This window comes from Triticum aestivum, chromosome 1B (assembly GCF_018294505.1).
Source record: "Triticum aestivum cultivar Chinese Spring chromosome 1B, IWGSC CS RefSeq v2.1, whole genome shotgun sequence".
Classification (NCBI taxonomy): domain Eukaryota; kingdom Viridiplantae; phylum Streptophyta; class Magnoliopsida; order Poales; family Poaceae; genus Triticum; species Triticum aestivum.
Window position 1 is genome coordinate 275,166,042 of NC_057795.1, and position 16,175 is coordinate 275,182,216.

The 16,175-nt window shown below is 48.2% G+C and overlaps 2 protein-coding genes across 2 annotated transcripts; both read left to right on the plus strand.

Moving 5' to 3' along the window:
• The first annotated feature begins 2,295 nt into the window (after positions 1–2,295).
• On the plus strand, positions 2,296–8,753 carry LOC123119326 (uncharacterized). Its single transcript, XM_044539089.1, has 2 exons — positions 2,296–4,582; positions 8,547–8,753. The coding sequence occupies exons 1-2, from the start codon at positions 2,341–2,343 to the stop codon at positions 8,687–8,689; spliced, it is 2,385 nt and encodes a 794-aa protein (XP_044395024.1). The 5' UTR covers positions 2,296–2,340; the 3' UTR covers positions 8,690–8,753.
• Positions 8,754–9,089: 336 nt separating this feature from the next.
• Positions 9,090–12,083, plus strand: LOC123090143 (uncharacterized). The gene is made up of 9 exons (XM_044511577.1): positions 9,090–9,202; positions 9,508–9,637; positions 10,226–10,331; positions 10,438–10,484; positions 10,565–10,865; positions 10,948–11,060; positions 11,243–11,419; positions 11,683–11,715; positions 11,815–12,083. The coding sequence occupies exons 2-9, from the start codon at positions 9,527–9,529 to the stop codon at positions 11,905–11,907; spliced, it is 981 nt and encodes a 326-aa protein (XP_044367512.1). The 5' UTR covers positions 9,090–9,202; positions 9,508–9,526; the 3' UTR covers positions 11,908–12,083.
• The last annotated feature ends 4,092 nt before the right edge of the window (positions 12,084–16,175 follow it).

Sequence of the window (16,175 nt, forward strand, 5' to 3'; positions counted from 1 at the left end):
GAATTAAAATTCCTCAAGCTGCAAGGTTATAGTGTGACAACATTGATGCAACCTATCTTTCAGCTAACCCTGTTTTTCATGCACGTACAAAGCACATTGAAGTTGACTTTCATTTTGTAAGAGAACGAGTGGCTCGAAAGCTACTTGACATCAGGTTTATACCTACAGGGGATCAACTTGCTGATGGCTTCACGAAACCACTTACTATGAAGAGACTGGATGAGTTTAAGTACAATCTTAACCTTGGCAAGGTTACTTGAGGTTTAGATTGAGGGGGAGTGTTAGGATAAGTTGTATAGGGAGAGGAAAGTAGTTTAAATTGTACTTTGTCTGCTATCCCTTCTTCTGTTCCAACTCATGTAATCCTGATCGATCCGTTCTGGTTACGATCGATCGTTCTCTTGTAAGCCACGACAATGTTCCTATATAATGCAATGCGGCCCAGACGAAGGGTTCTACGCTTACCACAATACCTTACAACGGGTCCTATTAATATTTGTCAAGATCATATTTGAGTTAACACAGAAAGAGAAAATAAAGTTGTTACTTCCACCTTGTGGTTTAGAGGGCCTGTGCTATTTTCTTATTTTGTTTGTCTTATTTCATTGTTCCACATCACATGTTCAGATTTCGAGATGCATTAAATAGCCGCAAGCAATGATCTAAAAGAAATTCACTGATGCATGTAAAAGTCCTTGGTCATTTAGTGGTCACACATACATACACTATAATTAATGCCCGGTAACATGATTTTTTATAGGAAAACAGGCACACTAATTGAGTATTTCAAATTAGAGAAAATATTTCACCATTCACCATTTGCCTTGGATGTGATTTTTTTTGAATTTGACCAATACAACATAACGGATGGAGTACTATTTAGTAAAGGTTATTTTGAAAAGATGAGAGCGGATTTATAGTTAAAGATTATAATATATTACTGCACATAATCCAACAACAACCCATAAAATACAATGATATCTTCGTGCTTGTCACATCAATAAAATTCTGAGGATCATGTTTATCTTGGTACTCATACTAAAATGGCCGTATGCATCCCTAGTTGGCGCAGAGGCCGGGAAGTGAAAAACTCTCCCATTTTTAAAGGCCAGTGAGGTCCGTAACATGACCGTTAGGCGACAGGGAGGCGATCCGGGGCAATCTCCGCGCCCGACGGCGGAGCCACCGCCCGATGCCGGCGATCGCCGCCGGGTGGGCGGTCGCTTCTGGGCCCTCGCCGGATCTGACGATGATGATGCGGACGAGGATGGAGCGGAGCCGCCGGGGGAGTCACCGCCGTCTCCTACGCCGTCGGACCTAATCTGTGAATTCTTTAATTCAGGTTACTCGGAAGAGGAAGTAGCGACCACGGTGGACAAGGTGGTTCCCAGAGACGATCTGGCTCGTGAGGGGCTGCACGATGGAGAGAAGATCGAGATTGTTCGCCGGATCGTGCATAGAAAGATGGCGCCGTCGGCGCTTCGTCCATGGAAGGGACCTTTACCCAAGGTATGTTTGCCGAAGCTCACTGTGTTTGATCTGATCCGACCGGATGCGTGGGTTACGGTTAAGAGGAAGAAAGGACGGAGGTTGTTGTCCCGGAATGTGCGTCCGCCGGCGCCGGCCATGGAGGCCACGGCGACCGAGATTCGATCGACGAGGGCGACCGCGCTCGCTCAGCTGCTTGGTGCGGCCGGGCTGGATCGGGAGCCTTCGGGCCTCGTTGCCAATGGGCCGGACAATAATGGGTATGAGGCCCATTATGGCTATCAAGGCCGGTCCGTTGAGTGTTTTCTGCCATGCACGTCCGATCCTTCGATCGTCCCAGCGCAGTCGGTACGTGCCGCTAGGGTTCATCGCCAGGGGAGTCGTGGTTTCCCGCAGTGTGGATCGGGCAGGGCGAGGAGGATCCCGCCGCTGCTAATGGCTGGACGTGGAGCGGGACCCCCTCCTGCTGCGAGTACCGCGGGGGGGGGGGGGGCTGGAAGGGCTCGACCGCCGCCGCCCCATGCGTCGGGACGGGGCGCACCGCCGGCCGGACAGCAGCCGCCGGCACTTGCGCCGGGTGCTGCAGGTCGTGGAGGCGCTCTCCAGCCGCGGCAGCAGCTGGGCGCTCCGGGAGTTCGGGCTCCTGAGGCGCAGCCAACGATGGCTGGCCGGGCAGCGCATAGACCCCCGGTGCCATCTCATGCTGCTGGGGTCGGCCGGGGAGGCCCTCGCCCTCCGCCGCCGGCGGCGCCGGCTCCTGGGTCGATGACGACTGGTATGGTTAATACTGGCCATGGAGCTCCTCGCCCTGCACCGCCGGTGGTGCCGGCTCGTAACGCGTCGGCGGCGGGGATGGCTGCTCTGAGGGCCGAGACGCCGGGGGCCACGGTGGCTGCCGGTGTCGCTGCTGATCCGGTGGCGGCAACTACCGGGGGTCAGCGTGCACCCCCGCCACACCTTGCGGTTCGTCAGGCGCAGAATCGTTCGGGGCAGAATCAGGTTCAGAGTAATCAGAGTAATACCAGTGGGAGACCGACTGATGCACCTCGAGGCAAGTGGGGTGATGACGGGTTTGATGCGTATGGAGTAGGCCAGCATCGGGGCTCATCTTCAGCGGGAGGAGGTCGGGGTTATGCTTGGCAGAGTGACGGGTCTGCAGAGAGACCGTTCCTGGGGCCGGCTGGAGGCTTCGTTGAGGGGGCCTCAGGACCTGATAACAGGCACAGAGGAGGTTATCGCGGATACCGTGGTCGTGGTGGAGGCCGCGGAAGGTTCCGCCGGCCGCCTCCCCCTAGACATGTTGACTCTGACGGGGCGGCGATGGAGACTGATCAGACACCACAGGAGCTACCTCCCCAGGCGATGGAGGTGGTGAATGCACTTGCGGTTGCTGAGGTTCCTGGGATTGCGAAGGAGGCTGAGGTGGTTCAAGTGGCTGATTCTGAGAGGGCATCCAAGTACGCTCGGAAGAAAGAGAGAATGCTTTGTTACCGGTGCGGAGAGAAGGGGCACTTCATCGCGGAGTGTGTGGCCCAGCTGTGCGAATCCTGTGGTAAGCCTGCGCATGCTTCAGGGGATTGTCCTTTGCTGAGGGACCATATTCCAGCTCTTACTGTATATGGTGTGTACTGTGCGGAGCTGATGTTCTTCGAGTCAGCGGCTGCGAGGGAGATCCCAGCTGATACACAGAGCCTTACTTCTGGTTTGGTCAAGGTGACACAGGGAGATGTCTCCCAGGCTCAGATTGTGCAGAGACTTCAGGAGTTGGCTCCGGGTGATTTTCAGTGGGACCTCGTACCCGTTGAGGATAGAGTATTCAGAGTGGAGTTTCCTTCGATTGAGGACTTGCAGCGTTTGTTGAGCTTTGGGATGTGTAAGGTGCCAGGCACCAAAGGTATTTTGGAGTTCCACGAGTGGAAGAAAGTTGAGCCTAAGGGGAAGCCTCTTACTCAGGTGTGGCTGCGTTTCTCGGGGGCACCGTCTGAGGCTCTTTCTGATGTGCGTGTGGTGGCTAGTTTGGGGATTATGGTTGGTAAGACGGAGAAAGTGGATATGGCGTTCACTAGAGCTCAGGGGGTGGCTCGACTGCGAGTTAGCATTCTGGATATTGAGTATGTCCCGGACGTCATCAACTGGACCTATAGAGGCGAGGTGTTTCCACTTGATATTGAGTTTGAGGATGCAGAGTTGTTTGCTGAGGTTGCTGCTGGCACTGACGTGGATATGCACGATGGGGGTGATGATACAGGTGCTCCCAGGGAGCAGGCGGATGAGGCAGCACAGGAGCCCAATGGATCGGGGCCTGCTGCTCAGGAGCCGGAGAACGGAGCCGGGATGGAGCAGTCCCCGGCTTCGTCTTTGCCTCATAACTCACTGCGGTTTGGATCTTTTCTGCCGTCGTCGGCGCCTCCTCGTCTGTGGAGTGATCGGGTTGACTCTGACGATGCGTTCGAGCATTCGCTACCGGTCTTGGACTTTGGGCGGTCACCCCGGCAGTCGGCCAGCTTCAGTGCCCGTGTTGTTCAAGAGGTGGAGCCTCAGGAGTCGCCAGGGCGATCTAGGTCTTCGGTTTCCTCGCGGAGGGGAGGGGCGTCTGGGCAGGTGGCCACGACTCCCTCTCATTCTTCTGTTTCACAGCAGGCGGCGCAGGTACCTGTGTCCAGCCGGGGCGACATATCTTTGGGGCAGGAGGCCCTGGAGGTCCGTCTCGCGGGAGCCTCGTTGGTGGTGGGGTCGCCGGAGGTGCTAGGCAGGCGTCAGGGGCAGGTGGCCCCTGACCCTCTAGTACCGACGGCGGTCCTGCAGGTGGAGCGCACGGCTGCCACGGCGTCGGCTGGGGGGGTCGGACTAGGGCAGGAGGCCCTGGTGCCAACTCCGTCAGGCATCTCCACATCTCCTACGCGGTCCCCCTCTCCCAGACCTACTCCGGGAGCCGCTACTCGGGAGGAGGTGATCGCGTTCGGAGGGATCCGAGACCCTGCTTCCGAGGGGAGGCGGACGAGCTCTCGTCTCCAGGACCTTCCGGAGGTTGATGATTTGCAGCAGAGGTGCGCTATGCGGGCGGCCAAGCTGCGTGATGTGGAGAGCACAACAGGTATGTCAGTTAATGTTTCAAATTCTATTCTGCATTTCTCTAAGGATGAGATTATTAATAATGCAAACCAAGTGGGGGTGTCTCTTGGGAATAATAATTTGGAAATTGAAAACTCGGTTAATGATCTTTTAGATTTGGAAGCGGAACGGGCCTTGGAGTCTATTAGAAACCTAGCGGCTGTAAAACCTTTGAATGATGCGGAGATTGAGGCCTTGGGTGTTAGGGTGCTTGATAAATTCTGCGCGGATCTTGTTCCTCCGTCTGCGGAGCCTGATGAGGATGAACTCCAGGTAGATGATGCAGCTCATGTTCAACCAGAGCACGGTTATGAGGACCGGGCTACAGGTGATAACATTCCTAAACGTAAGTGGAAGCGGAAGGTGTACCCTGCATCCGCGGTACGCAGGAGTGCTAGAATTCGTAAGGCCAAAAAATTCCATGATGACCTATGAAAGGAATATTCTGGAATAGCAGAGGTCTTAAGGACTTGGCTAAACGTAGGTTTCTAGCGGAGGCATCTTTAGAGCACCGTTTAGATTTCATTGCTCTCTCTGAAACTGGTAGGGATAATTTTGCACCTCAGTTTCTTAACACGTTGTCGGGAGGGGTGGAATTCGATTGGCATTGTCTTCCTCCAAGAGGGAGGTCTGGGGGCATCTTGCTGGGTGTGAGATGTGATTCCCTTGAAGTCCGGAGTGTTGTTATGGGTGACTTTGCAGTGAAATTCAGAGTCAGGTCCAAAATAGATGGGTTTAACTGGGTGTTGGTGGCGGTCTACGGGGCTGCACAACCTGAGCTTAAACCTGAATTTTTGGCTGACCTGGTTCGAATTTGTGGGTCCGAACAACTCCCTATCCTGGTTGGGGGGGACTTCAACATTATTAGGAGGCGGGATGAAAAGAATAACGATAATTTTGATGGGCGATGGTCCTTTATGTTTAATACCATCATTGAGAGTTTGGATTTGAGAGAAATCGAACTCTCTGGTAGACAATTTACCTGGGCTAACTCTTTACCAAACCCGACATATGAGAAGTTGGATCGGGTTCTTGCAAGTGCCGAATGGGAGCAGAAGTTCCCTCTGGTCACGGTGCAGGCTCTAACGCGAGGAATTTCGGACCACACACCGCTATTTGTTGACTCAGGGGAGCCAAGGCATGTGGGAAACAAGAATACTTTCTCCTTTGAAACGACATGGTTTGAAAGAGAAGGTTTCTTGGATATTGTTGCCAGAGAGTGGGCTAGAGAGTCTAGGGGTAGATCGCCTGTCGAGAGATGGCAGAATAAGATTAGGCATTTGAGGTGCTTTCTTCGAGGTTGGGCTAAACATCTAAGTGGAGTTTATAAGGTTGAGAAAGACAGACTCCTGGAGATTATTCAATACCTAGATGTTAAAGCTGAATCAGCGGTTCTTCAATCTGCGGATATGTGCTGTAAGATTGATGCGGAAAAGAGGTTGAAGGAACTTCTCCGCGAAGAAGAGCTGAAGTGGGCGCTCAGAGCAAAGGTTCGCAAAGTAATCCAAGGGGATGCGAACACTCAATTCTTTCATCTGATTGCGAATGGCAAACACAGAAAGAAAAAAATATTTCAGCTCGAGCAAGATGAAGGCACAATTGTTGGTCACGATAATCTTAAGCTATACATCACCGAATACTACAAGCAGTTATTTGGACCGCCGGAGGATAGCGCTGTGTCCCTCGATGAGTCCAGGACTGAGGATGTGCCTCAATTAACTGCTGCTGATAATGACATGCTAGTTGCGCCGTTTACGGAAAAGGAGGTTTTCGATGCCATCTCTCAGATGGAGAACAATAAGGCTCCCGGGCCGGATGGGTTCCCGGCGGAGTTTTACAAAAGATGTTGGCATATCATCAAAGGGGATCTGCTACCCATGTTCCACGACCTTTTTGCTGGACGGCTTCAACTTTTTCATTTGAACTTTGGAACGATAACGTTGCTTCCAAAGAAGACCGACGCTCTCAGGATTGAGCAGTTCCGTCCTATCTGCCTCTTGAATGTCAGTTTCAAAATTTTTACCAAGGTTGGGACTAATAGGCTCACACAGATTGCGCATTCTGTGGTGCAGCAATCCCAAACAGCTTTCATGCCAGACAGAAACATCCTTGAAGGGGTGGTGGTGTTGCATGAAACGCTCCAGGAAATTCACTCTAAGAAACTTGATGGAGTCATCTTTAAAGTAGATTTTGAGAAAGCGTATGACAAAGTTAAATGGCCTTTTCTGCAACAAGCTTTGCGTATGAAAGGTTTCCACGAGGGCTGGAGGAGCCAGATTGAAACTTTTACGCAAAAGGGTAGTGTTGGCATAAAAGTGAATGACGATGTCGGTCATTACTTCCAGACACATAAGGGCCTGCGGCAGGGAGATCCGATGTCCCCTATTCTGTTCAACATAGTAGCCGATATGTTGGCGGTGTTGTTAGGGAGAGCCAAGGAAGTTGGCCAAATAGGGGGCTTGGTGCCACACTTAGTGGATGGGGGTATATCCATCCTGCAATACGCTGATGACACTATCATCTTCATGGAGCATGACTTGGTAAAAGCTAGAAATCTGAAGCTGCTGCTTTGTTTGTTTGAGCAGCTAAGTGGGCTCAAAATTAACTTCCACAAAAGTGAGTTGTTCTGCTTTGGGAGAGCCAAAGAGGAACAAGAGGATTACAAGCAGTTGTTCGGATGTGGTTTGGGTGAGCTGCCTTTTACCTACTTAGGAATTCCTATTCATCACCGCAAGCTCACGAATAATGAATGGAAGTGTATTGAGGATCGTTTCGAGAAGAAGCTAAGTTGTTGGAAGGGCAAGCTCATGTCGTATGGAGGCCGTTTAATTCTTATTAATTCGGTGCTCACGAGCATGCCCATGTTCCTTTTGTCCTTCTTTGAAGTCCCAGTTGGAGTTAGGAAACGACTGGACTTCTATCGATCGAGGTTCTTTTGGCAGGGGGATGAGCCTAAGAGAAAATATCGGTTAGCGAAGTGGGATATCATTTGTAGACCGAAAGACCAAGGGGGTATGGGGATTGAGAATCTCGAAGTCAAGAACCGGTGCCTTCTTAGTAAGTGGTTGTGGAAGTTATCCTCAGGAACTGACGCCATGTGGGCTCAAATCCTGCGTAACAAGTATCTCCAAACCAAAACTTTGGCTCAGGTGTCGGTTAGACCAACTGATTCACCCTTTTGGAAAGGGCTTATGAAAGTGAAGCTTTCATTTTTTCAGAGGTCAAAGCATTTAGTTGGTAATGGTGCAAGCACGAGATTCTGGGAGGATACTTGGCTTGGAGAGGCTCCCCTAGCAATCCAGTATCCGTCTCTGTATCGTATAGTTCGAAGGCGCGATGCTTTGGTTGCATCGGTCTTCGCCTCGATACCCCTGGATATCCAGTTTAGAAGATCGTTAGTGGGCAATCGTTGGGAAGAGTGGCTGCATCTAGTTAGGAGACTGATGCAGGTACAACTATCTCAACAACCTGATAAATTACGCTGGAATCTCACTAGGTCGGGGGGATTCACGGTTAAATCAATGTATGTTGATGTTATTAATTCCAGCTCGATTCCTACTTCAAAGCATGTGTGGGACGTCAGAGTTCCTTTAAAGATCAAGGTGTTTATGTGGTTTCTACATAAACAGGTGATCTTAACAAAGGATAATCTTATTAAGCGTAATTGGACAGGACCTACTAGGTGTAGTTTCTGTGATCAGGGTGAAACCATTAAACATCTTTTCTTTGACTGCCCACTAGCTAGAATTCTTTGGACGACTATTCAAGTCGCTTTCAATATTACCCCACCAAGGTCGGTTAACATGTTGTTTGGGACATGGCTAACTAGGGTAGAGCCCGGGTTAGCAAAACATATTCGCTTGGGGGTTTGCGCTTTTTTGTGGGCGCTTTGGAATTGCAGAAATGACTTCGTCTTTAACAGATCAACAAATATCCATGTTTTGCAGGTTATCTTCCGAGCAACGGCTCTTATCCGTTCCTGGTCGCTACTCACTCCGACGGAGGCCAGGGAGCTTTTGGTTACTGCTGCTATCCGATGGGAGATGGTAGCTCGGGATATATTCAGCCGGTTTGGATGGCGGTCGTGTAACAGGATAGACAATTAGTTTACCTGTCTATTTTGGAGCCAAACGGCTGTGATGTATAAGTGCTTTGGCTAGCTTGTGTATCTAGCCTTCGGGCTCTGTGTGAGTCTTTTCTTACTTTTCTTGTTGACAACCTTGAGACTTGGAGACTTTGTGGACTATTTTATGCTTAATAAGATGGCCGTATGCATCATGCTGATGCAGAGGCCGGGGAAGCCCCCCTTTTCGAAAAAAAAAATAAGTATTCCTTCGTATCTAATGACTTGTCACATCAATTAAAACTTATCAAAAAAGTTAGATGCGACATTCAATGAATCTCTAAAAAAAGTTACATCGAATGTCACATCTAGTTTCAAAACAGTTAACTTACATCCGGAGGCATATAGAAGGGGAGAGGGGAGGACTTCCCTTCAAATTTTCTCCGTGGTGGGATTCGAGTTGCACACTGTCACCCTGCCAGCTCTCGCCTTCATCTTCCTCCCTTCGCGCGTCCTCCTACCCTCCACGGCCGAGCCACGGTGAGCTCCAGCACTAAGCAAGCATCTCGCCTCTCCCCGTATCTCCCGCTGTCGCCTCTCGCTACTCCAGAAGATATGCCTGTTCTTGCAGTCCCCGCCCTGCCTTGCTCATCCTCTTCCCCCCGATATTTCTATAAGTGGAAATTTTACTTTATCCATGGTCTGTGATGAAAAAGATCGGAGTTTTTGTGTGTCCCTCTGCACGAAAGACTGCTTTTTTTTATGCAGAGGGGGGGGGGGGGGGGCAGATTGCAGGGGCAAGATTCTTGCATTCATAAGCTTTCCATTGACCATTTCTTTGACAGCGGGGCGGCGGCAGCAGCAATGGAGACGGGCGCGTCGTCGGGGACGGGGAGCTTTCCGGCCGAAGACGGTGAGATTTGGGTGCCCGTGCTGTCCGATCCTCTGGATGGGGGCTCGAATTCGCCGACCCAGGTAAGGCCCATCTTTGCTTCCCTCCATTTTCTTTATCGCCTCTGAAGAAATCCATTCCCGTGGAAGATTATTGTTCTTTTCCTAGCGTTCATGCTTCTTCTCCTTTGCCTTTTTACTCTTTTGCTTTCTTGCTTCAAGTACTCTCTGTGCAAAACTGGTGTTTCTTTCTTTTGTTTTTCTTTTTGAGAATTTTTTTTTGTGCTATTCTTTTTGAGAATGGGAACGATGTGTTGCTCAACAAGCGTCGTGTTGGACTGGCATCCACCTGTACAGTTTGTCATTCATCGAGCGCACGAAACAAATCCCTATATGTAAATTCGTTATTTCCCTCAAGATTCATGAGTTATCTGAAAGAAGAGTTATAAGCACAACCAAAATGGTCAATACAAAGTACTGACGCTTAATTATTCCAATTCCCTGGTTTCATCAACTTTCTGTTTAACTGGATGCAATATATGTGGACTAGCACAGTTCATAGATCCAAGTTCTTCAGATCTTATCGAATCTGACTTGGATATATAGAGTTTGCAGTGGGCTCATCAAAATCCTCACACGAAACCAATGTATATTTCATGGTTTTGATGGCAGGCGGAGATTGAAGTCTATTCAGCATATCTGGATTATGACGCCATGGACTTCCAAGCAGTCTTAGAAGGACCCCAAGATGAACACGATATTGGAAAATTGTTTGGAGGTGCAATGTTTACTTCTTGCTGTACATTCCAAACTTTGTTACATAAGCAAGCAAGTTTTATCCGTGGTTTCCACTTTGAAACCAATGTATGAACCTTTCCTTGCAGGTGCACGCAGTCCTACTTATATAAAGGAGGCGAATTTAACTCATGAGGCATGATTTTGGCACATGTAGAAGTATGGCTAAATAAATGATGTGACAAATGTTACTGAAAATATGCTTCATCTTGGCAGATTGAATGTGAACTTTATTCACCAACTAGTGATCATGGCATGATACAAACACTTGCGCCTGCGTCACCAGAAACCAAGGAGATAAGGGGGAGGAGGATATCTGCGCCGGCCACGGCGCTTCCTGAGAAAGAGGAGGCCCCTGTCACCATGGCCCGAGGAGGAGGAGGAGAGGAGGACAAGAAGAGAAAGGGAGGAGGGAAAGGGCACCCGCTGCCTTGTCACCGGAGAAGCATGAGGCTTGCGCTCGCCGCCACGCCACTGGAGATGGGGGCTTGTGCTACCTTCATAGTAGACCTGCTAGGTACGAATTATGAAGGTTGATATATATCACTTGCCATAGTCTCAACTCTCAAGTAGTTAAATACACATGTTATATGCTTCAGATTACATGCCGAAAAGTGGTTGGAGGCACCGAAGTCGCGTGAGAAGTGCACGCAAGAGAGGAATATGGTCGTTAAACACGGAACAAACTTTCCTTCTGCCTAACCATTTAGGGGTAAGAATTATGTTTATTATCAGTAGAAATTCAACAAATTAGTATGTGTGCAACGAGTTCTTTATGTATTCAGTCTTTGTATTGTGCACCTTTTGTGCTCAGATTTATTATCAGCCATCCATCAATGGAAAAATGCTCATAACTATGTCGGTTATGTTTACTAGAATGCGACATGCTTTCAGGACATGAGCTCTACATGTAAAGGCAAAAAATGTGGGCACAGAAAAAACAATGACCACTGGACATACGAAGAGATGAAAAAACTAGTGGATGCTCTGTATATATCTGGGGTTGGAAATTGGACGAAGTTGAAACATGAGAACTTTTCAACATCAGTTCGAACAGCAATGAATCTTAAGGTATGGTAGATTGGTGTATATTGCACCCTAAAGCAAATGCATTATTAGATGTTTTCTTTGCTTGACAACGTTTTAATTTATTGTATTTTAAACTTTTTTTGTTAATCTTCTATGCATCTATAATTTTCCGCCACGAAAGATACAAAATTTAATGTTTGGTACATGTGTTCTATGTTATCAACATATAATTTTACTGTCACCAATCTCTCCTTAATTCTTTGTCCTAGGTCCACACTGACACCAATCTATCTTCTAATGTTTAGGATAAATGGAGAAATCTTAAGAAAGCCTACACGGTCAGGCCTACTTCTAAAAAGAATGTTGTATACGATAAGTTTTTTGAACTCAATATGGAACACCACTGATTTGCATTTCTTACATTCGTTAAATTCCAGGGAAATGCTAAAAAAAAGATCTTGCCGACTCTAGACAAGGCTTGTGTCGAAAAGATCCAGAAGCTAGCCTCCAAAATGAAGCTGCACTTGTGAATGATACAAGAAACATTTTATAGTACTTTTGGTGTAGGAATGAATCAGCAACAGGAGTTCTGTTATTTTTTCTAGGACAGCAAGGCATAGGCCGGCTGCCATATTGAGTGTGTAGAGAGTAGACATTAGCAGCTTATATATCCTTCCTAACTGCTTGTAAAGTACTCTCTTATTAATGAAATGGGGGGGGGGGGGGGGGGGGGGGGAGGTCTCTTAATCAACTTTTCTTGTCAATACATCATGAGATGCATCACATGAATTTCCTGTCACATCAGATCTCTGGTACAGATATGATATATACAAAAGGTACTTAAGCTGAAGCCCAAAAATTATTTTGTTTTTTCTTACATTTTTTTTCGAAAAGGGGGAACTCCCCGGCCTCTGCATCAGAACGATGCATACAGCCACCTCAATAAATAAAATAGGTTCAACAAAGTCGTATAGTCTTCAACAAAATAAAGGCGAGCTCACCGAGAGCCTCGAAGCTAAACCAAGAAAAAACCACAAGGCCACAACCGGCTGGTAAAATAAAAGATAGGAAAACTAATTGTCTATCCTACTACATGACCGCCAACCAAACCGGTTGAAGATATCCCGCGCTATCATCTCCCACCGGACAGATCCAGTAACCAAACGCTCCCTGGCCTCCGTCGGAGTGAGTAAGGACCACATACGGATCAGCCCCAACGGTAAGCATTATGTAGATTGCTTCTGCTATATTTCCCTCGGGACAAGCAAGAGGAAGAGACTGCGGTATCAAAACATCCAGCTGATATCGGGGATGAGAATGGTGAAACTGTAATAGATGAAAGGAAAATAAGAATAAGACCTTTGCCTGCTGGTGCAGCAGATAGAACAGTGGCTGCAGCTCCTCTTGATCTTCCTCTTGAGTCTTCGAAGTTTAACATCTTCCTAGACTCTTCAATCACTGATAGAAAAACACATACAATGTATGCAATAGGTAAATTTGCAGTTGATATGTGGTAATCTGAAATTCTGAATTCTAGCTATGTGCCGATGCTGATTCATAACTTAGGGCATTATGCATCATTTTTGGTCTTAGTCAAACAGCTTAAAATTGACCTGTTCATCTTACTTTGTGCAGAATGTGTTGAGTAAATAGGCAATTTCTCGATTAAATTAATCCATGAGTAAATCACTAGCATGGCATTGACTAAATTGATGACGTACTGACTCTGATCTAAACATGCACGTACTAAGCAAACAGTAGACAAATCTACACATACTGCTAGTACTGCTAATATGAAAATAATCAGGAGCGGGATAAACGAGTTATACCCTCCAGTAGGCCACGCAGAGGCCGCGGCTTTGGTGGCAGCAGCGGCGTCCTCGGCGACCTTCTTGTCGGCTTCAGCTTTCTCGACGGCGGCACGGTCGGCGTCGGTGGACATGGTGATGACGAAGGCGACGCGGACGTAGAGGAAGTAGACGATCGGAAGCGAGCAGTCGCGTAATCGCTGCCCAAAAACCTATTCGCCCCTCACCCCGTACAAGAACCAGAAGGGCGTGGTTTCGGAGACCTGCTCTCCCGTCGACCGTGTACGTGGCGGACGGGATGGAGTCACCAGCGGCAGCAGCAGCAAAGGAACGACGGTGGGCGTGCGCGTGAGCAGATGTGATCTATTCGTGGCGGCTAGGGTTAGGAGACACCGCATACTTATAGGCGCAGCCGCGTGAAGAGACGTGGGCTCGACCCACGTCCGAGTCCGTGACAGCCCACGATCCGACGTCTCAGATCGTGGCCCAGCTGTCAGAAAACTCTCCGTTAGTGACTGACAAAAATAAGCGCGTAGGTGTGAGCTCGGCTCGGCTCAATCCCGCAACCCGCGGCGCGTCGTGACGAGGCGTGGCGGGCGGCGGAGGAGGAGTGCGCGAGGGCCTCTTCTCTTCTCAAGCTCCAATAGCATATAGAAGAGAAACCCTTATAAACCACTCCAACTCTCCTTCCACTTCCGGGGTGGGACTAAACTTCCCACCACACCTAGTGCCATATAACCCACATGGGCCCTTAGAGATTTTTCAGAAATTGCAATATGGGCCTAGAGCCCATCTCAGATTTCAGCAATCCCCCACCAGATCTCCAGGGGCCATTGTGTCCTCTGTTCCAATTGCTGTTTCGATATACCAGTGTTTCAGTAAAGACCTGTTAAGGTTGAACTTCACCTAGAACAAGTGGCTACACTCCTTCACAACTAAACAATGGACTATGCCTTGAATTGTCAGTTTGGCGTAAAGAAGTTTCACTACATGTCTTACTAGTACTAGGCTGCCGAAGGCTGACCCCTCGGGTGGAGCATATAAGTCACACTCCTGGCCTATTCATGAGCTTACTAGAGATCACCCCAATCTCATAGACTGTGACCAGCAGTCGGGCTCATATAGGTGTGTTCCTCCAAAGATCGCTCTGTAGGATAGCATCTTGCTTTTATAAGCTTTGGAACACATTGAGACCGTAGTCATCCTACCATACAGTATCGAGAGTATTGCATCTCCAACGGAGTGGGTTAGTATAGTTACTCTCCTCAGTTCACCACTGGCTTGTTTTCCCAGGTCCTAGTTCACGGGATCTCCGATCATATAGGTTGGGTTACCACCATGGCAACTCATGTGGGTCTCATACCCATCTCCCTCGATGCATTATCTATCACAACACGTGATAGCCCTTTTGTAAAGGGATCTGCCAGATTCTTAGCCGTATGGACATAGTCCAACGCTATCACTCCGGAGTTTCTTAATTTTCTGACAGCTTTTAATCTCATTCTTATGTGTTTGGTGGACTTCATGTTGTCCTTTGAACTCTTCACCTTGGTGATGACAGTCTGATTGTCACAGTTCATAAGGATAGCCGGAACCGGTTTATCAACCAATGGCAAGTCCATCAAAAGATCTCGAAGCCATCTCGCTTCAACACCAGATGTGTCTAATGCCGTTAATTCTGCTTCCATTGTCGATCTCGTTAAGATCGTTTGCTTGCAAGACTTCCAGGAAACAGCGCCACCTCCAAGAGTAAACATATACCCAGTTGTGGCCTTCATCTCATCAGCATCAGAGATCCAATTCGCATCACTATACCCTTCAAGTACCGACGGGTATCCGGTATAGTGAAGTCCATAGTTCATAGTACCTTTCAGATAGCGCATAACTCTCTCAACAGCATGCCAATGTACATCACCCGGTTTGGAAACAAACCGGCTCAGTTTGCTCACAGCAAACGCGATGTCAGGCCTCGTTGCGCTCGCTAGGTACATCAGTGAACCAATGATTTGAGAGTATCTCAATTGATCTTTAGCCATGCCTTTGGACTTTCGAATCAATACGCTAGGATCATATGGTGTTTGAGATGGTGTGCAGTCCGAATATCCAAAACGACTCAACACCTTCTCAACGTAATGGGATTGCAGAAGTGTGATCCCACCCTCATTATCTCTCAGTAGCTTGATGTTCAAGATAACATCAGCCACACCAAGGTCTTTCATCTCAAAGTTCTGAGATAGAAACGATTTGACCTCCTCAATGACTTTGAGGTTTGTTCCGAATATCAGTATGTCATCAACATACAAGCACAGTATAACTCCTTCGCCCCCACCATGGCGATAGTATACACATTTGTCAGCCTCATTAACAACGAAACCAACAGATGTCAGAGTTGTATTAAACTTATCATGCCATTGCTTAGGTGCTTGTTTCAGGCCATATAAAGATTTTATCAACCTACACACCTTTCTTTCCTGACCATCTATCACAAAGCCATCAGGCTGTTGCATGTAGATTTCCTCCTTTAGCTCTCCATTTAGAAAAGCCATCTTAACATCCATCTGATGGACGAGAAGACCATGTGAGGCCGCCAACGAGAGTAATACTCGAATGGTGGTCAGTCTAGCCACAGGTGAATAAGTATCAAAGAAATCTTCCTCTTCTTGCTGGTCATAGCCCTTGGCCACAAGCCTAGCCTTGTACTTTTCAATCGTACCATCGGGCCTAAGCTTCTTTTTGAACACCCACTTACATCCCAGTGGTTTGCAACCATAGGGACGGTCAGTGATCTCCCATGTCCCGTTAGCCATGATGGAATCCATCTCGCTACGGACCGCATCCTTCCAGTAGTCAGCTTCTGGAGAGGCATACGCTTCTGAAATAGAAGTGGGAGTATCATCCACGAGGTACACGAAGAAATCATCACCAAAGGTCTTTGCAGTCCTTTGTCTCTTGCCCCTACCAAGGGTTTCCTCGTCATCCTCCCCGGGATT

What these genes read in the sequence shown, in the direction of transcription:
- LOC123119326 (XM_044539089.1), top strand. Translation starts at nt 2,341, where the DNA reads ATGGCTGCTCTGAGGGCCGAGACGCCGGGGGCCACGGTGGCTGCCGGT. An exon ending in TGATGTGGAGAGCACAACAG is followed by an intron (nt 4,583 to 8,546) that starts GTATGTCAGTTA and finishes CATGTTTTGCAG; the next exon opens with GTTATCTTCCGAGCAACGGC.
- LOC123090143 (XM_044511577.1), top strand. Translation starts at nt 9,527, where the DNA reads ATGGAGACGGGCGCGTCGTCGGGGACGGGGAGCTTTCCGGCCGAAGAC. An exon ending in AGGCGAATTTAACTCATGAG is followed by an intron (nt 10,485 to 10,564) that starts GCATGATTTTGG and finishes TCATCTTGGCAG; the next exon opens with ATTGAATGTGAACTTTATTC. An exon ending in CTTCATAGTAGACCTGCTAG is followed by an intron (nt 10,866 to 10,947) that starts GTACGAATTATG and finishes TATATGCTTCAG; the next exon opens with ATTACATGCCGAAAAGTGGT.